At 40.6% G+C, this 25,711-nt stretch overlaps 1 protein-coding gene across 39 annotated transcripts in view; it reads left to right on the top strand.

Annotated features, from left to right (window-relative positions):
- LOC118507282 (single-stranded DNA-binding protein 3) overlaps nucleotides 1–25,619 on the top strand; it is a 38,465-nt gene extending 12,846 nt beyond the window's left edge. For 25 of the 39 annotated variants that reach the window (XM_036045602.1, XM_036045618.1, XM_036045614.1 and 22 more), the window contains exons 3-13: nucleotides 6,447–6,519; nucleotides 6,645–6,791; nucleotides 7,771–7,902; nucleotides 9,559–9,657; nucleotides 12,001–12,084; nucleotides 12,175–12,223; nucleotides 13,617–13,646; nucleotides 15,972–16,162; nucleotides 16,270–16,416; nucleotides 16,522–16,728; nucleotides 21,162–23,744. In XM_036045602.1, coding sequence (XP_035901495.1) covers nucleotides 6,447–6,519; nucleotides 6,645–6,791; nucleotides 7,771–7,902; nucleotides 9,559–9,657; nucleotides 12,001–12,084; nucleotides 12,175–12,223; nucleotides 13,617–13,646; nucleotides 15,972–16,162; nucleotides 16,270–16,416; nucleotides 16,522–16,728; nucleotides 21,162–21,266 — 1,264 coding nt within the window. In that variant the 3' untranslated portion in view covers nucleotides 21,267–23,744. Of the gene's footprint in view, nucleotides 1–6,446; nucleotides 6,520–6,644; nucleotides 6,792–7,770; nucleotides 7,903–9,558; nucleotides 9,658–12,000; nucleotides 12,085–12,174; nucleotides 12,224–13,616; nucleotides 13,647–15,971; nucleotides 16,163–16,269; nucleotides 16,417–16,521; nucleotides 17,197–21,161; nucleotides 23,745–25,416 lie in introns of those variants that run through there. The other 14 variants (XM_036045623.1, XM_036045624.1, XM_036045626.1 and 11 more) reach the window with 12 other exon arrangements.
- Nucleotides 25,620–25,711: the final 92 nt, after the last annotated feature.

Raw genomic sequence — 25,711 nt, forward strand, 5'->3', positions numbered from 1 at the left:
ATGTGCCGCGGCGACAAAGCTTGTGACATACTCTAACCTGATTCTCCCACAATCAACCCGTGGTGGCCCCCAGCTCCGTCACCGTAGCTCCCCGTGCGAACAACCGTGTCTCGCTCGGTATACAGCACAGCGCCTCCATATGTATGGCTCGTTGTGGTATATAAGGCCACTCTCTTTCTCTGTCGCTGCCACCGTACAGTCGAAGCTTTTCCCGTGAGCGAGAGAAGAGTCTCGTTTCGGCGACTATCCTGGCAAGGATACGAGAACTCTAGGAGGTGGTTGGGTTGAAGAATAAAGGATATACGCCGAGGCTCGCATCCACCGTACATGGTCCTTCAAAGCGAACTCGTTCGAGTGCAGGTGATCGGGTTTGTTTGGGGTGGTTGAGGCGGGGGCGGGAGAATGAAGGGAGCTGGACAAATATTTCTTCTTTTTTTCTCTCGCTCCCCCCTTTATGGGGGTGGTTGGAGTGAAAATCCACAACGTTTTTCCCGACGTAGTGGTGGTGCTGGTGGTTAGGGGTGGTAGACACCGGGACGTGAAGTTGGTTGGGAACACGAGAGAGACACACGGTACAGCTTTAATAAGAATGGTACCGATATTTCTTCGATGAAATTAAAGCTCATGTCGAAATCGAATTTTGATGGTAGTTTTTTGTCAATTTTAATGACGATTTCATCAAAATAGATGTTTTATTTTAGCATTTTTGGTTTTTGAAACCCAGTTTAGCTTAAGTTTGAGAAAGCAAAAGGTAAAGAAAGGTTTAGACCCTATCGCAGCTGTAACCTAGGATGAGATTAAGGAAAGGAGGGAAAAGGGGAGAGAAAGGTAGGGTAAGAATTCGTTGTGAAACATCAAAACAACTGATAAGCCTCTCTCTATCCTACACTACCAGCTGTTACAGTTTGGTCGATTCCGCTTACCGGTGTTGATGGTGTGGTGGAATTCAAGAAGTAGAATATCTCTATTCGTCAAGGATTTGCAACTTTTATGAAAGATTTTATTAGATGGAGTGAACAAAAAAATTGCATTAAAAATATACTTTGGTAGAAATTGGAGCTCATTATCACCGTTTTCCCAGTTACTTTCCAAAGATAGCTTGCTCTTTAGTTTTAAAGGATTTTATATATTATTAATCCTGGGTAATCATCAAAGTGAATTGTGAAACTGCTTTCCGTTTTTTTAATTCCATTCCATTGGGGCCGAGGCGATAACAACGCCGGTCTTCACACGGGAGGACCGGAGTTCAAATCTCATCTGGACCGCCTCCCCGTACGTAGGACTTACTACTTTGCTATGGATAAAATTAAGTCAGAGAAAGCTAGAAATGACAGGCCGAGAGCTCTCGAGGTTGTAGCGCCTAGGAAGAAGATGAAGAAGATCCTTGTAGGCCAAAAATGATTAGATTTTCCTTATGTCTTGCTCATATCTCACACGTCCAGTATGTGCGTACAAGATGATATTCACTAAGCACTGGATTTTGAAGATTTTTTTACACCAGTCGTTTGGAATAGTCCCTGCGCCATATCGGTCATTACATTACTAAGGTTCTAAGCTAAACGAAGCGCACAAGTCTTTTGATGAGATATTCGGACGCAATTGAAGAATTAACTGGAGAATTTTATGTATTTTCCTACATTACTTAAAGAACTCCGACTATTATTACGTCTCTGGTCTATGACGCTAAGCAAATAGTTGCAGCTGTAATACCTTCGTTCCATCTTCTGGGTACTCCATGTTTCATGCCTCGGCAGTCAATTCTTACTCACAAAACCTTAAAAATACTTATCCTAAACAATGTCCCATTACGAACGCTGTATAGTAACATCCATTTTGCTATAATGACTAATACCATTCATCCATGCCTCTTAACAATGCCTTACGATTGCTGATTGCTTGTACGTAACCGGAGAGTTAGTCGCGTTACTACGTGGGAACCAATCCAGAGTCAGATTATGTGATCGGCTTTAGTCATACTCGTTTTATTATTGGGATGGAATTTTCTTTAAACATTGGGAAAATATGTTCAAAACTGAGAGACAGTAAAAGAATAGATATAAGATGAAATAAGGTAAATTAAGACCTTGCTAGACCTCTTCTACATTTTTCTAGGCCAAACGATCTCAGATCTTAAGATCCTGCCTGTCATTTCTAGCCTACTTGACTTAGTCATACCACGTATTTGGATGCTAAATTCAATCAATCCGAATGGGATTTTAATGTCGGTCCTACCGTGTGAAGCCTCGCACAGCTGTCGCTCCTACCACCGGGCCGGCCCACAGAGCCCTCTGTACCTGCTAGAGTTTTTCTTCTTTCTTGGCCTAAAGACCTCTTAGGTCATGCCTGCCATTTCTGGCTTATGAGACATATTGATACCTAATAATTGGATAGACTCACTATGGCGGATCGGCCCAGATGGGATTTGAACCTCGGTCCTGCCGTGTGAAAACCAGCGTCCCTGTTGCATCTACTTCCAGGCCACCCAGGTAGAGTTCTAGCGTCTTTAATTAACTAGAATTTAAATAATCTGTCAATTTGGACTTCGCATACGTTGGACTTTGCTTGCTATAATTTGCTATAAATCAGCCTCATCAGCCTCTAGAGTGCTTGATTTCGGAATATTGTGCCGTGATTATTGTGAGCCAGTTAATTAGCTTACTCTAGTTAAAACATTCCTCCTGAATCATTAAGCAGTGGGTTTCTTAAAACAAATCGCAATGATAATTATATTCCTAACGTCGCTTCGTGTGTCCTGTTTTCATCATCAACATCCACGCAAAGCTGTCGCCCCGATGCTCTCTGTGTACACATTTCAAGGTTCTACCGGAGAACGCGCGTGTGTGTGTGTGCCGTCTTATCTGTTTTCCGCGCGCAGACCGCGAAGGTTCGCGGCCACCGCAACGCAACAAACAAAAACAACCGTTTGACGTTTAAAGTTCGGAATGAGGAGCGCGTGATTTGGGTTGCACGCGCGATGAAAGTACTTAATATCTACTATGCCCTCTAATAATGCTGCAGCGTGTGGGGAGAGCTCCCCCCCTCCATACGCTGCCCTTATCAGAAACAAACGGCGACGAAAGCACATGATAAGCAATAGCGCGGCGCTCCACTGTTCGTCCGCGAGTCGCCCGCGATCCCATATCCGGGGACATATTTACGTAAATATATGTTTGGTGGCCCCACAACATCGCATGACGACGATGGTTTAACACGTTTGGAAGTAATAAAAATTGGATGCTCTCCAGAGTAAAGTCAGTTTTGAAATGATTCTCGATCATTATAAATTACATCAGCCAGCTTGTTCTCGGCGAAGTTGCTTGATAAGTGCGACTTTAGTCTACTTGTTTATCCTCACCAAAAATTGTTTGACGATCCATTTTTGCTCAATTGCGTAAAAATTGTCCCATTTTTTATCGGTTCAGCGCAATCTTGCCGAGATAGCTGTTTCCTAGAAATGCAAACAGCCTTTTCTTCCCTTCTCCCTTGCCGTTGTTTGCTGCTATGCTGTACGCAATTGGGGCTCGTCGATGTTCGATCGTCTGTTTTTTGAGGTTGAGGAGTTTTTGAGGATTTTTTTTTTGCCTCGCTCTCCCCCACTTCATTCGTTCCCTCTTCACGGGTTTGCCCCTTCCCCCACCCCCCCCCCAGGTCCCTCTGTAACTATGTATTTGTGTGGATCTATATAGAAGCGGTATGTAAGTGGTAGTTTGCTTGCGTTGTGTATGCACAGGTGAGCAGCCCCCCTCCCCCCACTCCCCAGGGAACTGATGTGGCGCGAAAAATAAGACGCGAAAGCCTCGCGCAGTGTTGCAAAAATAAACCATATTACATACGGCTGCCACCGTGGGGGTACAACACAAAATAAAAGCAAAGCGCGCGCGCGCGCCCGAGAGGTGTTGCGTATCGCCCAAAAACCTGTTTTATACTTTTTTCCCCCCACCTATTGCCTCGATCGCTTGTATTCTTCTCCGGCGGCTGGCAGTTGGTTCCTTCTCGACGCCGATGGTGTTGGACGGATTGGCTGGTTTTCTTCGTGGCTTTCTTGATGTCCGATCGTCATTTTCATTACGATCAGCCACGTCTATCCGCTGCTGGTCGATCATCTTTGTGTGGTTTTATTCGCAAAAACTCCTCTGGGGTGAATATAAGCGACTAACGACGATTGTCGACGTCGTTGTCTGAACAACACCACCGGCAAACAGCAGCAGCAGTCACAGACAGGGCGCAAGACGACTACCAAAATCCTGGATCTCACAAAGCAACATAAACGACTGACCGGCGGGGAATGGTTGATCGCTGCAGACTTGCTCACAGAATGGAGTAAAAAATATTCAAAAATTCTATCGAGCATTGCGGAAAATAAATTCTGTACATCACAATTCACAAAATTTTACATTGAGGCTTATAGTCGTAGAGGCGGCCCGATGGTAGATGTGACAGCGGTGCCGGTCTTCACACGGCAGGACCAGGGTTCAAGTCTCATCTGGGCCGTTCTCCCATAGTGAGCGAGGACTGTCTATCCAACTATGTGGTATCTACAAGTCTAGTAAGTCAGAAATGGAAGGCATGACCTAAGAGGTTGTTAAGCCAAGAAAGAAGAAGACGTGAAGCCTTCATACTTATATCATTCTCACATATATAAGCTATAAAAAATCTCAGAAGTACTTTTTTATGTGTTCGTCTGTTTGGGTAAAGATTGAGATGACGGATCGTTCATTGTTCAGATATAAATAATAGATAGTAACAATTAATTCAATGCCGTTCATCTTCTTCGGCACTTTGATCGGTCATTTCCATAAATTTCATAAATTTCTAACTATTTAAACGGTTTTTAAGATACAAAGGCTACGACTAATTACAGCCATATTACAGCTACTGAAAGCCGTATGACAATAGAAGAGCTATACTTAGATACGATCATTCCCTGGATCGTTTGAATTCTATGGCAATGGTGATCATTTGGGTTCATTTTGGTTCATTTTAGTGTCAAAGTTTACCAGGCTTAGAAAATCTTCTGCACGTAAAATGAACCGGTTTACACCGGAACGATCGTTCCCTTGTGTCTTTAAACCAAGGTAAACCAAGTTTTTGCTGAATAATGCTTTGTTTGAGTTTTTAAAAAATTGGGAGAATAAAAATGATTTCATAAAAAACCTATTAATTTGATAAGAGGTTTAAGTCGCGAAGAAGAATAATTGATAAATAAAAAAGACTTAAATGTAATGCAGAAGAATCTAATGAAAATGTTGATATAGTGATGTGAATGCTTTTACTTACATGCGTTACAGTTTTAAAATTAATTTTTGGATATAAAAGATCATTGTAAAGTTTTAAAAACTCGTACAAGGGTTGTAATCTCCCTCTCTCTTCTTGGCCTAACGACCTCTTAATAAGGTACTGCCTGCTATTTCTGACTTATAGTCCACGTAGTTGGATAGTCAGTCTTCGCTAAGGGGGAACGGTCTCCCGATGGAATTTGAACCCCGGTCCTGCCGTATGAAGACCGGCGCCGTTGTCGCCTCTACCACCGAATCGTTCCAGGGTTGTGATACGTTATACAAATTCGCAACACTGATGCTGACAACTGTGACCGAAGTTAATATTTACAAATCTGGAATTATAAAGAAAAGATCCTCGTTTGGCATTCGGCGACGAACGCTCCCGGAACGTTTGAGTCCTTCAACCATAGCTCAGATTATCTGGTACACGTTTCTCGTCGTACGTTGTATGTACAGCCAACGGTTTTATAAGATCGTTTTTCTGAATCTTCAGCTTACTTAGCTTATTTCTGCAAGAAGAAGCGTCATGCTCCATGATCCATCATCCGCATGCCATCTCGCTGTGGATGTGATTGTGTCTTCTGTTTTGCTTCTTTTTTTTTCGATAGTCCACTCCCCGAGAGTCTCGGTCGGATCATCGTCGAATCACTGCGACGGCGGTGTTCTCGTATCCCCGGCAGCATTCGAGCGCTATCACTCGACGACCCTGGGTAGAAAAGGCCTACTGCATCCGGGTCTCGGTCAGTTGATGTGTATTTCCTTTAATTGGGAGTTTGCAATGGGGAGCATCATTTCTTGCGATGCGTTGCAGCCGCCGCCAGAGATGCGCAGAAGAGCAGACCCAACACCGATCGATAATGTCGATCCGCGTGCTCACGAAACGCGGTGCCGGGTTCGACGCGAAATGCGTGAAACCGGGAGATAACGAAGGATAATTATGTATTGTTTTAATGCGCTGATTTTCAGATGTGAGTTTCCTCTCTGGATCGATGGGGACGCATCCTCCAGTGATGGACGTCTTACTTTTGCCACAAGTTCGCAGTAGGGCTTCGTTTTTGTTCGTCGACGTTTTCTTAGCCTTTTCTGTGTCCGATTGGTGGAGTGTTGTGCGTTCGTTTGACTAATTCTCTTTCTCTCTTGTGCTTCTCTTTCCATCTCATTTCACAGAATTGCACTTTATGTATATGAATATTTATTACACGTAGGAGCATCGAAAGCAGCACAAACATTCTTATCTGAGGTAAGTAGACGCGCGACGAGCGATGATCTTCGCCGGCTTTTTGGTGTACATCTTAGAGCTGGCATCCATGTTCCGTGCCTTCATTTTGCATCTTTCCATCGTTACTGTGGCCGCGTACTTTGCAGATACGATGGGAGAAAAACATCACACTAGGCGAACCTCCGGGCTTCCTGCATTCGTGGTGGTGCGTCTTTTGGGATCTCTACTGTGCGGCACCGGAACGACGAGACACCTGCGAACATTCATCCGAGGCCAAAGCATTTCATGACTACGTAAGTATCAACTGATCTTGTTTGTCTTAGAATTTAAGAAAGTAAGCTTAAGAAGATAAGCATCGAAGCCTACATTCGAAACTGAAGTTAACACGCGAGTCTTCACGAAGTCGTTTCCACTTCCGTTAGGTGGTTCATCAATAATAGTAACTCTTTCCAACTTTGCCACGGCGGCGTGCTGGCGTATTTCTTTTCTTCCTCTCCTCCTCTTCCGCTCGTTGTGCTATAGTCGATCATTAATCTTACAGTGCAGTGGAAGAGTACGTAAGACACCCGCTCACGCTGCCGGGTGAGTGATGGGCGCGATGGTGGTCAACCGTTAGAAAGCTAGGAAAAGCGAACGAAAAACTGTAAATTTCTCCAATGCAAAGATACGGTGTAGTAGCATAACGGAAGGGAAATTGAAAGATAGAAAATGGAGCGCGTAGGCTCGTTGTCAAGCGTCTTTCGCGCTGGCGCGGTCTCATTGTGTGACGGCGGGCCAGCGATTTTGAAGGGCAACACGGTCGCTTTTGCGCTTTTTGATCGGTCGAGCACGCTGTAGGGGTACGTAGGCTTCCGGTAGAGATGAAGTAAGAGATGTCCACGTCACTACAGCAGGACGCCACTAGTGTGGGGTCCACGGTTTAATGATGAAGAAAGCTAGCTATCACAACAGGAGGAAGACAGACTTAATAGACTTTCCATACTGATTGGGTTGAAGCTAAATTTCTCTCTCGACTTTATTAGTTACTTCGGCTATTTGAAACTCATCCGTTTCAATTTATCTATGTTTGCACTTCAAAATAATTACTAATTTTTGTTAAATAAATTCTGCAACCCCAGCTTTAGGTAAAGCAAAAAAGGGTTTTTTTTATTCATAAAGAACGGCCTGGCCGTATTGCTGAAGCAAAAGGGTTTTACCCTTCGAATTTAGTTTTAAAAACTCTCCACGTTACAGCATTTACTAACCATCGCTTATCTTGCACTACCATTGTAGGGTTTCGTGAGTTCAGGGTACGGAGTGAACGGAATAGCACACAATGCCGGACCCGCTCCAAGCCCACTGGGACAGTTACCACCAAACGAAGGGATGCCCGGCGGCCCGATGGCACCTTCAGGCTTCTTTCCGGTAAGTTACCACCACCGCCGCCGCATCGCAATGGGCACCACCAACCACCTCATCCTCCTTCTGGTCGCTCTTCATTCACCGTAAACATCTCACACGGGCGAGAACACATTTTTCAAACATTTTCACCACCCACCGACCGATCATTCTTTTTGTAGTGGGTTTTCTTCTGTTTCTACTACTGCACACACTCATACTACTACTTCCTGCCACGTGGTGCTGGTGCGCATTACTACGCAACAAATAGTGACAGTACAAGTACCATGTGGCACAATTTAGCAAAATTTAACAGCATCTTGTAGTAACCGCAAGGATGTTAACGGTGCCGTCGTATTATTCGCTAACTGGCGTTTTGCTGTGTGTCTCATAACACGTTTTTGTACGCTTTGATTTCGTTTTCGGGTAGCCTTAGCAGTTGTTCGGATTGGAGTAGGAATTATTTGATCTCTTTGACAAAATTTTCCACCTTCATGCATGTATTTTGTGAAGAAAAAGTAATACTTTTGGATCGTTTCTCTCCTCATGATTTGAAGAAATGTCTTTTATAATTGTCCGTTGTAAAATAATAGAATTGTGTAAAAGTTTCTCGACTCATGATTTATTGTAAAACATATGTAAAAATATGTACACAAAATGTTTTAGTTTACCCAAAAATAATTTATATTGTTTATTTATTAGTTAATAGTATTCTTCTAACATATTAAGAACATTGCATACGATTTGCTTTTGATAATTGCGATGTTTAACGGTTGTTGTTTTGTTTTATTCTACTGATTTTGGGCGTACAATCAACAATAATCAGAAATATCCATCAATTGGATCGTTCGGGTTACGTTCGTAGTGGTTGTCAACGGTGTTCATTTTACTTTATGTTTGTTTTTATGGTTTATTTGATCTCAATTCAACAAAAGCTTTAAAAAGTAAAGTTTAATGTATTTTTTTTTTCAAACTGGACGGAATGGATTGCTGATATTGAGAGTATTCGGTAAATTCCTATGCATTGCGGACCAATTACTGAATTGGGCCTTCCTTCCTAGCGGTTAGAAATATGATCTTAAAATTGACCGTTTATTCAGTTTTATTGTTTTGACACACATTTTCAATGATTAATTTACTAAACGACAGTAATTAATAAATTATAAAAAAAGTAATAAAATAAACACGTAATCGGTGAATGCGATTGTAATATACGAGTGAATTTTGACGTAAAAATGAACACAAATAAACACCGTTGCTAATAGCGCTCATGGGACGCTCCTGGAACGATCGTATTCAAGGATAGTTTTAGTAATTTTGTATTTTTATATGATTTCACCATCTTTCTGTAAAGCGAAAATGTACATTTCCTATTGTACCACGCATGGATGTGCTTGTCGGTTAGATAATTGTGTTGAATTGTGTTGTGTAGAAAGTTGTTGTTCTTAATTTTGGCTATTCTACCCAATCCCTGGGCGCTTACAATTAATTAAAAGAAAAGAAAATAAATACACCAATTAATAAGCGCTTGCCTCCCCCCCCCCTCCAACCCCCTTGCCCCCGATGTACGTGTGTTGGTTGTTTCCTGTGTTGTGGTCCTGTGTTTTGTTTTGCGTTGTCTTCCTTTTTTTTTTCTTTCTCTTCGTGAATGTGTCGTGTCGTTATTACTGATTATTTTTGCAGAACTCCTCCATTAGGCCATCACAACCTTCACACCCTAGTAGTCAGCAGTCCCCACATCCACAGCCTCCAAACTCGCATGGACAATTGATGAGCGGTCAGGTTAGTATATCTGCGACGTTTGCGACAAACGAGCCTTTCGGTCTCCTCCCCCCCCCGGGGGTTTTGTTGTACCCGCATTGGTGGTTGTGGGAAGAAAAGCGAATCGAACCGATCACTTGGCCGAGAACAGAGCTGCATTTTCGAGATCCGATTTTGGATGCTTGTCCACTGGCGGGCAATTGTTGCAATAGAATGGTTTCACAATCTTTAAAGATTTATAAACATTTATGTTAAACATAGAAAAGGGGAGGTTAGAGTATGATCGTACAGGAGGAAGAAAAGAGTTAACAGCAACATCGGGCTAATTTCGGCCAATAAACTTCGTTCCAAATCTTTGATTAAAATTGAAATCTCATTACATATCCTTTTTTCATAAACTTTATCGTTGTTCCCTCTCATTGAGAGCTTTCTTTATGCCTGATGATTGAATTGCTTGATTTGAAACTATCACCCTCCTAATGTTGTGTCGTTCGTTCGTTGTCGCTCGTTATGTGTTTCATGTTACGTTGTAAGAAAAAATGCACACTTAATCTCCTTTTATCTCTGAGTGTTAAATGTTCATCCACGCGCTCGTTTCGTTTCTCAGTAGCAATCTACGCGTAAAGCCGGATCTACTCCGTTCTCAGTAACAGAAGGTTCCTTCTCCTGTTTCTATTTTCCCAATGCTAAACGAATGCTACAGCCCGTAGAATCGTCTCTGTGTTTCGAACGTGTTCTCTCTGTTCTTAATTTATGTCCAAAGTTTAATTGTGTTTCTATTATACTCTGTCACTCTCCTTTTCTATGCTAAATGTTGTGTAATTTATTTGTCTGTCCGTTCTTCTAACCATTCATTCATTCCCTCACGCGTGTTTATTGCGTGTTGTTTTGCGTGTGTGTGTGTTCTTTTGTTTTGTTTCTGTTCTACTGTCACCCCAGCATATCATACATCATTCACAGAAGATTGTGAGAGAATTTTGGGGGTTTTCATTCATGTTACTCTCATTTAAAGCAGTTCAATACATTGCTATAACAGTTCAATGCAATGGTATAATGGGTTATAAGCATTTCATTCGAACATGGACTGTGTTGCCAATTTTTCATAAGAATTAATTAAAAACGAAATACCTGGCAGCGTTGGTTACAGGGTTTCTCATGCCAGTTAGACATTGTAATATTACATTACAGCATAAAAGACTATTTCGACATCGTATATGCAATTCATCACAACCTTGGTGCCGGTCTTCACACGGCAGGACCGGGGACCAAATCCCATCCAGACCGCCTTCCCGTATGCAGGACTGGCTATCCTTCTTCTTCTTCGTTGGCAGTACAACCTCGAGAGGTCTCGGCCTGCCATTTCTGCCTCTCCGTGGCTTAATTTTTCCCCGTAGTAAAGTAGTCAACCTTACGTACTAGGAGGCGGATCTGGATGGGATTTGTACCCCGGTCCTGCCGTTTGAAGATTGGCGCCATTATTGCCTCGGCCATCGGACCGCCCCAACTGATAAAAATCAATTGATATGATAGGGGAATTATAGTGCGAATCCAAGTAGTATAAGCGGCATTTAAGCATTGTGACAAAAACAGCTCCATCAACTAACTATTTTCCATTGTTGAGTTGGGATTTTACGGATTTGAAAATCTGTTTTTAACATGTCAGACTAACTGAATGGCTGGACTGAGTATCCAGCTACTTATAAAATCCGGTAAAAAAGCCAGAGCTGGCAGGGCCTAGGCCTATAAAATTAACAGACTTATCTTTAAAAGTTTTACGACGTTTTAGTAAGAAAATTATATCAAATCATTCAGTTAACGGGAAAATTTTCAAATTTTAAACAGTATAACATCGAACCACGCAGCATAAACAAGCTGCTAGACAGCTCCGTCAACTAAGCATTTTGCAAAGTCGAGTTAAGATTTTATTAAGTTAAAAATCAGTTTTCCCGTGTTGGAAAAGGTTAACAAGGTTCAATTGCATATACAATGTAGGATTAGCGTTTTATGCCGTTGACATATAGTGTTACAATGTTGAACTGAAAAACTGAGATAGAAACCCTGCGATGATTGTTACATGTTTCGATAAGTGTAATAGCAAACTTCAAGCCTGTCCACCAAACGGGGGGATATTTTCATATTATATACATAAAATAACGAGCCCATCACGCACAAACACACACACACACACACACACACACACACATTGATCCATTTCTCATTGAACATCGAATAGGGAACCGGCTCATTATTGTTCGCTTCGCACATTTTTTGTTGGATTCTGCCAAACATTGGCTTCATTTTAATTTTTCTCCAGAAAGCCTAATTGTGTGATTAATTTTCCTGTTTCGTTGTTCGCTTTTCCAGCCGTTCATGGGTGGCCCCCGATATCCGCCCGGGCCCAGGCCAGGAGTGAGAATGCCGCAAGGAATTGGAAACGATTTCAATGGTGTAAGTATGCCAGTGTAGCTCAAATATCCAATAAATGGAGCTCCGTCGTGCTGCCAACATTAACTTATAATTGTACTTGCCCCTTTTTAGCCCCCTGGACAACCAATGATGCCAAATAGTATGGATCCGACGCGGCAAGGTAAGATCGCACGTCCCTACCCCCCCATCCCCTGTGTTGCCTAGCCGCCTATACGATCATTAGTGTACACACTCTTCTCCACCAATAACAAATGCGAGATTACATACCGAAGCGACTAGAGTATATCCTCCCCGCCTCCCCTCGCCCTTTGTTTCCCTATCTCTCTATCTCTCGCTGTCTCTTCAGACACCGTACTATCGCTCTGTTCTTCATATTCATTTTACAAACGAAATAGTAATTAAAAAAAAAAGAAAAAACAATCAATTAGGTGTGCCGATTTGCGGAATGCAAATTGCAGCATTAAATCGGAATTGGTAGTTATTTTTGTACCTTTTGAACAAAAAAAAAAGAGAGAGCAAACATTCCTCATACAACAAAAAAAAAAAAAAATTTTAGCCAAGCGTAGTTTTGTTTTTGTTTTGTCATGTAACCAACCAAGACGTTCACCGGCCTATTTGCTTGCAGACAAGATTTTCGTTTGCCTCTGTCGTTTTTTCTTTTCTTCCCCACCCAAGAAGTACCCGGCTCACCCGCTCTTCGTTTTACCTTGCGCTATAATAGTTACGTATCTTCTCTTCGTTCATGTTTATCCTAGTTAATTGATTTCGATTGTGTACCATCACTACTACTACTACCATTACCTCCACCACCACTACTACTACTACTACTACTACTACTGCTCCTTTTACTATGGTTTTCATTTCTTGTGATCCCCTGAGTTTTTCGATCAATCGATCTTGTTTTGGTTCTGTTTTCTTGTGCCCGTCTGTGCTGCTGTCTATCAATGAACCTCTGGTCCATTGATATTCCCAAAATTAGTTTTACACACCTTATGCCATTCCGTTTCACATGATGTGGTTTTGACAATTCTTACACCGTTTTTCTTTTTGTTTGAAGCCTTTCTCTCCCCTTGTCAGGGCGTTCGCGTATTTGTTTTTTTTTTATCGTATTATGTGGCTGGATTGTTGAAAATTTGAAATGTTACCTACAAATATGAAATATGTGACGATGGATCAATTACTATATACGTCAGCAAAATGAATCTCGTATCGTTATGCCTTGAACTGATTTGATTAGCACTAGAATTAAACAGTACAAGCTCAATATTGAAGATACCAGGCAGTACAATATTACTTTTCACTTTTCAAAAATGTGTGTGTGTCTGTGCGTGTATGTGTCCGTGTATATTTATTCTCCATCCTCTGACTATCGGCCGTCGGTGCAGCCGCAATGCCGCAACCGGCTGCAATGCCCGTCAATATGAACAGGCTTCTCTCATAATACCGATACTACCCGACAGAAGATAAATGACAATATGATAGTACAAAAATGTCAACAAAAACTGTAATAAAATCGAATCACCGTTTTCTTTTGTTCTTTGTTCTCTGTTCAGGTGAAGCTGGAGACTTTGTAGCATGGCAAGGTAGGCAATCTATGTCGCGCTTGTCTGCTACTTAAAACCACTTTTTTGTTTTTGTTTTGTTTTTAGTTCATTTTTCCTTCTTTATTTTTTCTTCCTATTTGCTTCCAACACATACTCTCTCTCTCTCTCTCTCTTCTTTCTACTTTCTATCTTTTTGGTACTGTTTTGCTGTTGTTCTTTCTCCTACTCACTCACTCTCATTTCTACTGTCAATCACACATTGCATTAATTTTTTTCGTGTTGTTTTGCGTTATAAATCGTTCTATACCATACATATGTATATCTGTTGGATGAGCTAAAACTCGTTTGCGTGTCCTCTGGATTTAAATGTTGAGAGTTAGAGAAATTGGAATTTTTAACATACAGTGTGTTTATGGGTTTCACCATTTACAAAACCTGTCTGCGTTGCTTCTTTTTTCATGTCTGATGTTTATTTTCTTTCTTGCTATTTCATTTACGTTCCATTTTTTTTTGTTTCTTTTTCGTTTATGTAACACCTGCTTCTACTAACTTTTTTCCCCAGCTTTGCTTTTTAATGTGTTAATGTTTTCTTTGATGTTGTTTTTTCTTCTTCCTTTTCTTTCGAGACGTTAACTTTTCTATTTTTTCTTTATTACTTTCGAATTTGATTTTAGTTTTCTCTTCCCCCCCCTCTGCACTTTCATTTCTTTTAATGTGTCTCTGTTTTCTGTATTTTTCCCCCGTCTTTGTCTATCGAGTTTGCCGTTTCCGAAGTGAAGTAGTACATTGAATAGGAGAACAAAATTCAAATTGAAAGTTGACGATTCGGTTTTTATAGAGTGAGAAGAAGAGAAGAAGAGAAAAATCATCTAACAACACCACTAGTGGGGAAACATTTCGGACCAACCTCCTCCATTCAATGGGCTATATTTTACCTTTTCACTTCTCTATATGCCACCATCAAGGAAACAAAGGGTGGGGCTCTCGTACACGACACTGACACATTCATTTGGAGATGGAATGAATTTTTACTATTAGTGAAAAAAATTGTGATAACACACTTTTCTCATTCGACTTTTCAACTTCCATCCAAATCATGTGTCAAATGAAGTAACGAGAGCTAGTTTCTTACACTGTACGCTTTCCTCTACTTTCTACTTCCGAATGCACACTGTTCTTTTCTTCTTCTAATTTTTCAAACAAAAATCTATGTAAAGCTACTGTCTTTCAATGTTCGGATCCGTTTTGATTTTGACACATCTGTACACATCCTGGTTTCGTTCTTTTTGGGAATATCAAAGGAATATGATGGTGAAAGATTATGTCCGTGAAGTTTCTGAAGGCGATCATAGTTTGTGCAGCTGATGCAAATGAATATGTGTGTGGGAGTGTGTGTGTGTGAGAGAGCGCGAGGTGCAGACAAATCAGTATCTTTTTCCATCATCATCCTCGAGCATTTTTATGGTTTTGTTTTCTTCTTTTTTTCTTGTTTAAGATGTTTAAATGAACCCATTTTCTGTACATACAAAAAAAAACAAACTTCAGCTACCATTACTTCCATTTTCGGTTCCTAATTTTTGGTTTTACTTCCTTTTTTGTTTGGTACAGCCGTACTGTTGTTCCGTTGCCGTTAATGATTACCTTTGCTTCTTTGTTTCGCTGTTGGGTTTTTTTTTCTGTTGTTGTTGATTATTTGCATACTTTAGACGTTTTCCCGCTTAAAGCATCTGATAATTGCTTGCTTGAGAAATTGTGTGTTAATCGTGTATGTGTTTCTTTTCTCCCCATACATTCTTTTTCTTTCTCTCTCTCTCTCTCTCTCTCTCTCCCGTATCGATCATATCGCATTTATTACACCACCACCAAATACCTGCTGCCAAAAATCATCACCTCTAAATCGCCGCCCCCCGCCCCTTAAATGTGTGCCTGTGCGTGTCCCGCTAATGACAATGGTTTATGTGTGTTTCTGTTGCACTTTACATCCATCGTTCACGATCACCAAAAATGAAAAAAACGCTTTTCATTATACAATGTAAATTACTTGCATAACCATTGTTCACTTGTTTGTTGGTGGCTTTTTCACCATATCATATCATTCTTTGCTGTTCGTGAGTGTCTTACTCTCTCTCTCTCACTCTCCATATATATATATATATATCTATGTGGACGCAATAAAATGCCATGTGCGATTGTTGTGTGATTTTGGCAACTTCCACCCCCACCCCCCCATTCCCTGCATAATAATAATAACCTGCCCCAAAACGGCCCCCACATCCCTGTGTCCGTTTTCCTCCCCTTCCCCGTAATATGATCGTACAAACCAATACCAATGTATCCAAAACAACCACAACTACAACTGTTCAGGCCCTCCAGGTATGGGTCCTATGAATCCTAGAATGAATCCACCTCGCGGCCCAGGCATGGGCCCCATGGGAGCGGGAACGTACGGTCCCGGTATGCGTGGTCCCCCGCCAAACAGCAGTTTAGGACCCGGCGGTATGCCACCGATGGGTATGGCCGGCGGTCGGCCCCAATGGCAACCGAACACATCGTCGGTGAGTATAGAAAAGCGCCTGAAGATGCTGGAGTGCGTCTGGGTGAAGCAAACGATTAATCTCTCTCTCTCTCTCTCTCTCTCTCTCTTGTTCTGTACCACACACAGCCGATGAACTATTCATCGTCCTCGCCTGGCAACTACGGAGGACCACCGGGACCGAGTGGGCCACCCGGACCGGGTACGCCCATAATGCCATCACCTCAAGATTCATCCAACTCCGGTGGCGAGAATATGTACACACCAATGAAACCTGTGAGTGGTTTAGTAAAATCCCCCACCCCCCTCCCTCCTCCCCCCCGAGTATTAGCAGCAAAAGTATTTGTTTACTACAATGCGATCGTGTTTCCCCTTTTTTAGGAATTCCCTATGGTCGGTGGCGCGGACGGCAGTGGCCCGATGGGTGGGCCGATGGGCCCGAACACGATGGGTGGCCCGGTACTTAATAACGATGGTCTGGACGGCATGAAGAACAGCCCTGCGAACGGTCCCGGCACGCCACGGGAAGATTCCGGCAGCGGTATGGGTGATTACAACCTTGGTGGCTTCGGTGGTCCAGGCGAGAACGTAAGTTTCGACAATTTCTAGTGACCAAATTCGACCAACTGTCCACCAATCCTGCATTTTGGTTTTGTTTGTTTGTTAACAACATAAAAAAAAAGCGAAATGCGACCAGGGCGCATCCCCTGTATCCCCCCCTTCCCGGGGGTGGGCAGGGAAACTTCATACAATACTTATACTGCACCGACTACATTTTATCTCACAACATTTAAAAAAAACTGTTCCTAATGTACCTTGTAAAGTCTGTGCTGGCGGTGCATGAACAATTTCTTGGCGTGCACAACACATACCCACACCACCATGTACATTTGTAACACTTACATGCGGGTTTCCGTATGATTTGTTCTCATTCGCGAAGGCTCAAAACATTTCATGAGAGATTCAAGCAAAAGACGAAGTTTCATGTTTAATATATGTGTGTGTGTAAATTAACTTAATAAATTGTAACGATTTTTTTTTGAATGATTTTATGTACATTGTGCTTACAAATACGAAAGCTAATTACAAGAGTCATTGCGAGATTCAACCGACGAAGGTATAATAAATCCTTGTAACGTAACGTACGGTGTTGCTTCTCTCATAAAGTGTTTCGTTGCTTTGTGAGCCTTCACACATATCCCTTTCCGTTACCCCGCAATCCCACAAATACGAATGAATCATTATTTGACTAATCTCTTCATCATCCCAGACACGGATATTGGCTATTGGAGAGTCCTTTTTGTTTGGTTTAATTTTTTTCTGATTTTCCTATTTCAATATTCGATCCGATTTGAGCAAGTGAGCGACGTGTTCCCTGCTGAGTGATGTGCAAATTGAGTCAGAATGAGCGAATGAATTAAATCTGGGCAATGAATTTGACGATTTAAATCACCACAAAGAGTTATTTCAACTCACTTGTGATTTATTTTCTTCGTGCCGGCTCACTGCTTTTGAACTCACTCGTGAGCTAAACAACTCATCGGTGATTTAACTCTCCGTGTGTCGACTAGCCACTCACTCACTTTATATTAGTCGAGTGAGTTAAAACCTACTCAATGAGTTAAAACATAGTGAGCGAGTTAAAACCGATGAATGGGTTACACCGTAGCGAGTGAGTTGAAACGTAGTGAGTGAGTGGTTAGTCGGTACGGCGAGTTAAATCATTCCTCGAGGTTTAACTCTTAAAGAGTAGGTAAAAGATTTAACTCACTCTTCTGACTCAATCACTCTGATTCACGCTTCGTTGTGTACATATATATGTATTATGATTGAAATGAAAAGGTTGTCACGACGTTTTTATCGCTTGACTGGAGCAGTTCTAAAATTAGAGGCGGGGGCTTTTTCCTAAGTTTTCCTCGCATACGCCTAAAAGTATGCAGTGTTTTTTGTTTGTTTGGGTTTTTGGTATTGTTTATCGCACAAAAAAACGGTGGAAGTAAAAGAAATTGTAATTGAAGAATCGTTGCTCAAAAATTATTGTATCCCTCCTCCCCCTGATTTATTTAAGCTTCATTTTCGGCTAAATCGAATTCATTCTTGCGAGTGGCACACATACACGCATATGAAAAAAAAAAACTATCAAATGATTAATGTGTAAACGCCCGCCAGCGGTTAGCGGTTTCCTAATTTAAAATTGTTTTAAAGAATGCGAACCAGAGGAAAGGTAGAGCACCAGATACACGTTTCCGATCACTGATAACGGTCCCATAGTTAACTTTGTGTACATAATGTAAACCGCGGCATCTGAATAATTAATTTGTAAGTTCTTAGGTTTTTGAAGAAGATTTGGTTTTGAATTGTAAAATGAAAATCTCCTTCTCTTCTCTTTATTTGGTTTCATTGTTTGTTTGTTTTTTTTTTTGCTTTAATTTTAATTTCATTTGAGCGATTTGAGCTTTGTCTTGTTTTCGATCCGTTTAATGTCTATCTATCATTCGGGTTTTCTTTTATAGTTTTTTGCTCTTTGTATCACTTATTCAATGAATTATATTTCTGTGTCACACTAAAAGGTTCTATTCGGTCAAATATTATATACACCATGAGTTCGACGTAATAATTGCATATGCACGGTATCATCTTCATTTTTGCTTTGTATGGTACGTACGGTCATACAAGACCCCGAGCCTTGCACAAGCCACTGGATAAAGCGTGGCCAATGAAGTGAGATGGGTTTCCGGCCGACCGTCTCTCAGATTATTCACCCAACTACTACCTGACTGTATGTTGATAGCTCTGTAATATAATAGCTAAACGGGGGGAGATGAATGATGATATTATGTATGAAAAATGTACAATAGCAAATCCCTTGATCACTACACGACACACCACACGACGAGAAAGAGAAAGAGAACGCAAACAAAAGGAATATATTTATGTGGAATCGGTTTTGTTTTTCCCGCTTTCTGTTTGCTAACAGAACCAAAAAGCTAACAGGCAAACACAAGCATGAACAATAAAGAGAAAGAGAACGATGTTTTCATTCGCCATATATTCTTCGAGCGATACTTGTAACGGTTAGAATAGCTGCTGCTATAGCACTGTGTAAATCATCCCCAATATTATAGTTACGAACCGTTTAAGAATTGTTCTATCTACACTATGCAAGAAGATTAGAGAGTACTAAATAAGGAACAATAAACAAGCAAAAAACAAAAAAGGCTAGAACCATAAATCATGCTTGAAGACAGAAGCAACACTGATGTGTTTGTTGTTGGCTAGGACTTAAGGCTTTTTTGAAATAGAATTTAATTCTAGTAGATAATTGAAACACACTGCTGCTGCTACTACTACTACTACTACGCCGTGTTAAGCATAGACCATTACTACCGTTGGATAAATGAGCGCCTTAAAAGTAGAGTGTTGTGTTCTTGTGGAAGCCCGTTTTCGGAAATAAAGCGTACGCTCTCGTTTAACTTTATGCCCAAATGGCGTTGCCAGTATCTCTCTGTCTTCCGGTCTGTCCCACCCTCTCGCTTGCAATTTGATATCCTGCCAGGGGGGTTTAAAGTTTGACCATGGCAACAAGATCATCCGCTCTGCCAACCACATCCATCCCCGCACTACCGGAAGAGCAAGGGGGCACAACCTGTCGTGCAGCAGCAGCAACAGCAGCAGCAGCAGTTGGTGACTCTCCACAATTTTGACCTGCGTGTCCCAGCAGTATTTTCCTCCTGCCCGAGTGGAAACGTTGTTCCGGACCTAACCACCCACACCCCCCACCTTCGAGAAGAGAGGAGAAGAAGCGCGCGAAAAGTAAAGTATAACATACACGTAGCGGAAAAAGTAGTGTGCGCTGAATGTGGCGGGAAGAAAAAAGACGTCAGCAAATGTTTCGTTAACGATCTTGGCAATTTTTTGTGGTTGATGGTCCAAATTTTTGTTGTGGCTTTTGTGTGGCGGGCGGGGTAAATGGTGTGGTAATGCCTAGTGTTTGTGTGTGTGTGTGTAGGAAAGTTGTGTGTTAGCATATCAGCAAGGCTCTCGATGACGGTTAGGTTGTTCGATCGTGAAAATGATCCACATAAACAGATTCTCTTTCTCACGTTCTCTTTCTCTTGGCGGATGACGCTGTCCGTGGTCATGTGGTGATCGTACAGAATGTTCGTATAAATGCATATTTTAAAAAAAATCGATTTTAAAAATGAGTTGCATGAGGTGTAGGGTTTGCAAAAGCAAGCATCGAGAAATGCTGGAGAGAAATGCTGGTTTGAATTGTAAATTGTTGTCAACATTTTTATTTTTTGGGAGTATTTCCACTGCTATCAACAAAGCGAAAATGATATAATTTGATAAATATAATGATATAAAAAAATTCCAAAAATGTAAAAATTGTTATAATAATCTGTTGCCTCTCCTTCAGCGGACACTGCCCAGAATGGTTAATGTTTTATTTTTTCTTTGGGTTTTAACTTTTTTTTATTCAACTTTTATTCCATTTTGTTTTTTTTTCCATTTAAATTAATGGTTGAAGAACAGTTTCTTAATTTTTTTTGATCCTCAATGATCGAACCCGTACCGATCGAGTTTTGTATATTACACTATCGAAACAATTTTTTTCTTTTGCGGGACCCCCTCCCCCCCCACCAAAAGTTATCCATTTTTATGTGTTTTAAATAAGGATGCACCTCTTTTTTTTAACAAACAAATGTAAAATAATCTTCGTTTTTTTTTCATTTTTTGGACTACGCTGAGACTTACTGGAAAAAACACAAACACACCATTTTCTCTCCATACGCACACACCACTAGCCCCTATTATTTCCCACCTAACAAAGAGCCCTACTCCTAACCTCACTTTGCTACCACCACCAACCCCCACCATCATTTCCACCAAACGGCGGCGGTGGTAAAGTGTGGTGCTGTGCTGTGTCTTTGCCAATCTGCCTCCATCAACTGATGCATCGTTTTCGAACGACTGTTTTTTCTTTGTGCTCGATCGTGTTACGATTTGTTTTCTTCCAGGACCAGACAGAGTCAGCCGCTATACTGAAAATAAAGGAAAGCATGCAGGAAGAGGCGAAGCGTTTTGAGAAAGACTCCGATCAGCCTGATTACTATATGCAATAACATCCTCCTTCTCCTACCGCTACTGCGACAGCCGCTACTAGAACTTCTGCTACTTCCGTTATCGAACCTAGTGCTGATATCGTAAAGGCAATCTATGCTAGTACTTTTACCATTACCCCTATCACTCTCGGCACCACCATCGTCATCATCGCCACTATTGCTGCTATCTGCAGCAGGAGCAGCAGCACCAGCAGCGGCAACCACAATGTCATCTTCACGATTGCAACAGATTTTACCCACAGCGAAGGTCCAACCCAAGGCACTGCTTCCGTGTGGGATAAAAAGACAACCACCCTATCAGCAAACAGCACCTTGCACCGGTCTGTATTGGCCTGTGTTGGGGCAAAACATTTTAAAGCGATCAGTTACTACCGTAGGTAACTTCCTCTGAGGTACAGGACTAGGTGGAAAATTGGTCATATAAAAAAATGCCGCCAATAATCTGGTGTCAAGCATAAAGAAAGTAATAGTGGTGATTTTGGTTTGGTGGTGTGACTGGATGCTGCACACACAGACAAATTTTTACCAAAAAAATGCTATAAAAAATATAACAAAAAACTGAAACCCGATGGTTAGGGAAGGGAAGAATGGAAGCCGAGAGGGATAGCAAAGAGTTGGATATAAACATCCGGGATAGTAGATTGTAATAATCATCAGCCAGAAATAGCCAGAATCTTAAGTTTTTTTTTTCTTTTATATATATATTGTTACCTAACATACCCAGAGGAGGAAAGACACACACGCGGTTTTCAGCAGCAAGAGGGTAATTTTGGACGAGGAGAAATGTCGTTGCTACAAGCATCGATCTAATCAGACACACGCCAAAAAGGATTAAAACACACCACCTAGCCACACACACACACAAGGAGTAGAGAGTCCTGTCTCGAGAAAAGAATGTCTCCTTCTCACGAAATTTGTTCGCTGTCGCCACCAAAGGAAGCTCGATGTTTTGTTTTATCATCATCTCGTGCGTGCGTTTGTGTATAATCTCTTATATTAGCAATATTTAAGAACGAAACAGAACAAAACTCGCAGTATGAAAGGACAAATTTTTTGTTTTTTGCATTGCTATATAGGATCATTGCTAATCCTTCCGTGATCTACGTCTGATGATGATCTTACTTCGGTAAGCAGTCGCAGTCAGGAAGTACAGAAACGGGAACCAATTTCCGTTTTCGCTTCATGCATATTTCAACCGCAGCAAAACCAAGTATTCGTGTGTTTGAGTTATTTAGGGTTTTTTTTGCTTACTTTAAGTACACTCATGGGACGCTTATGGGTGTGGTGGTGATCGGCGTTTTTTGTGTTTTAAATTAAAGATTAGAAAAGCGACACGGTTCGAGACTTTCAATCCCAGAGTACTATAGGAAACAGGGTAGCAAACGGAAAGCTGGTAATGTTTTCAAGGAAAACTTGCACGCGGCTGGTTAACGAAAAAAAAGGTAACTCTAATCAAACACAGTAAGGAAGTAGTAAAAAATCAAGCACCGTCAACAGCAGCGCGTGTTTTAACTCGGGGAGAGAGAGGAAATAAGGAGGAAGTGTACTGTGCAAAAGCTAAAATGATGTTTTATTTCTACTTATGGCGTGCTGCCGGGGGTTTATTCAACTAACTAGAAAAGGAGCGAGAGGGCATACAACAGGAGGGATAAACGGTGGAATGTAGGTAGTTTTAAGGTTCCCCGATTTTGAAGATCATCACCGATTAATAATGGGAACGAAATAAAATATTATCCTCGTTCTCCAAACCACACACACACACAAGCATGAGGAAACCATTTAAAAGCGAACAGAAATGTGTGTAAAAACTCGTTAAATTGAAGAGGAAAAAAATAATTAAAGAAGAAAAATGCATTGAATCTTAAAAGAAAACAATAACGACACAAGTTAAGAAACGGCAAAACCAACCAACCAACCAACCAACCAATGGGGCACTGTAGATTAATTTATTTCGCACTGGCACCACCGCCCCCGGGGGTAGTAGAGTGTGTGCCTGCGAGAGTTTATGTGGTTGGGTTGTGCACATAAACACACAGAACTCGCGCAACGTGTAATGTTTCGTGCGAGTGTGCGGGAACGCGTTTAAAGAAACCAACAGTAAATCATTTAAATTATGTCGTATAGTAGTATGGATGGTACATGAAAACGAAAGAACAAAGTATAAGTAGTGTAGCGAGCAAACAAAAAAAAAACAAAAACAAAAGCAGTACATGAGAGAAGATATCAAGCGGGAAAGTGGGAAAAAGGTGAAAAGAAAATCGTTCTACTACACTACTACACATACAGATACACCCACACACACCACTGCTGCACACACTAGTGTGCGACAGTAAGCAACAACACAGTAATAAGAAAGATTATGAAAACTTATGTTGGGAACTGTGCGCGCGCGCGGGGGAAACGGTACTGGCAAATGAGATAAAGAAAAGATACACACAAAAAAAGAGCAACCAACAAATAAGAGACAAAAAAAAAAAACAAAAAAATGTAAGAAATAAACATTTTATTTTGAATCCTAATCACGCTTCACGCTTCTCTTTTCTGTCGTCGTTGATTTCGTTTCGGTAGTTAAAATTTTGTTTTTATGATTTTTTATATAATAATTTTTTATGTATAAATAAGTGCTGAACAAAACTATATGAACACCCGTTTTTGTTTAAGAATAAAAGAAGAACGGCTAAAGGCTGAAAAGATGCATCCTCCCCCCTCCCACTCACGGGCACTCATTTTTAGGCTAAAGTCTGAATAGATGCCCCCCCCCCCCCAGTCACGGCACTCACTTTTCGCTACTGAGTTAGCTTAAATTTAGGTAAAGGTTAAGCAAAAATGTGAGAAATTGTTGAAATAATTATTTTTAATAATAATAAATAATAAATAAATAATAAATAAATAAATACTTACAGTAAAAAGTCTGAAAAATATACCCTTTTAGGTAACTCAGTTGCAAAAATGAGTGTCCGTGAGTGGGGAGGAGGGGGGTGCATCTATTCAGACTTTAGTCCATTTTTACAAGTGAGTTACGCAAAAGTGTATCTTTGTCCAACTCTTTACTGTAATTATTTATTTATTTATTATTTATAATTCTTATAAATTATTATTACAAAAACAATTAACATTTTTGCTTAACATTTTGAAAAGTGCGTGCCGTGAGTGGGGAGGGGGGACATCTATTCAGGTTTTAGTCGAAAAAAATAAAATTTTACACACACACTTTTACAATTTTTTCAATACCTACAACATTGCTCCATATAACATAAATATGAAAACACCTAGGGAAAACTATTTCTCTCCGCTATTGTAATGGTTTTAAAAATCGTTCAAAAAACAAGCAGCTTAAGACAACCTTTTGTTAGGTAAATATATTTTTCAAGTAATTTAGTAATTTTCAGAACGGGTTTTTTTACACTAAGTTTTCAATGCTTTGTACCCATATAAAGTACGTTCGATATTTTTATATCCATATATCGCTTTGACTATAAATTTTTAGCACCGCTTATTCGTGTCACTTCTTCAATACAAATACATTGTTCAATAGGTTATATAAAAATGCCTTAATTAACAAAAAATGGATAATACGATATCAAAAATTCTAAAAATCTAAATAGGAAAAAAAATCGTATCTTTCTCATGGAAATCGGCATAGCAGGGAGCCAAAAACGATTAAAAAAATAATTCAAAAAAGGTATTTACATTAATCAAAGTTGTATTAAGCTACTAAGATGTTTTGAAGCATTTTAAAAACCATTACAATAGCGGAGAATATTTGCTTTCCGTAGGTGGTGTGTTCGTATAGTTATGTTATATAGAGCAATTTGGCAGATGCAATTCAATCAATTAAAGCTATCTCTTCTAGATCTTCTTTTATTCTTAAAAAAACATGTGTTCGTATAGTTATGTTAAGCACTGTAATATGAAGAAGCTAACAGAAGGACTTATATCCTGCTTATATTAGCGCCATAACATATGTAGAAGAATTGTCCCTCAACTTAATCGTATTTGCTATTTGAAGCCTCCTATTTTTTCGCTTTGCCCTTTCGTAACATCCAGTGCTTCGAGTGATTTTTAATGGTTAAGTAACACAACAGCGGGACGAGAGACCGGTGTGGCAGCAACAATTAAACCCCCATCAACCTGTTATTTCTATTTTCAGGCCTACAACAATTGGAACAATTCGATGAAAAGCGAGTTTAATTGATATTTTGGAAATGCACACAGCGATCACATCGGCTACAGTTGGCCGTCATGCGGTGGTTTGGCGAATAATTGTATGGCTGATTGCTTGTTCCTCGAGATTGCTTCGTACAAAAAAAATCCTTTTTACCGTATGCGTAAAATAAACGTTCTTTATTCTAATTGTCTGTCTTATTTTCTTTCTAGAGTTATGATTTTTTTTAAATATTGTGAACAAAAACTAACCTTAAGAAAAAAGGATTCGAAGAGGCGAA

The sequence above is a fragment of the Anopheles stephensi genome, chromosome 2 (assembly GCF_013141755.1).
Source record: "Anopheles stephensi strain Indian chromosome 2, UCI_ANSTEP_V1.0, whole genome shotgun sequence".
Taxonomy (NCBI): Eukaryota; Metazoa; Arthropoda; class Insecta; order Diptera; family Culicidae; genus Anopheles; species Anopheles stephensi.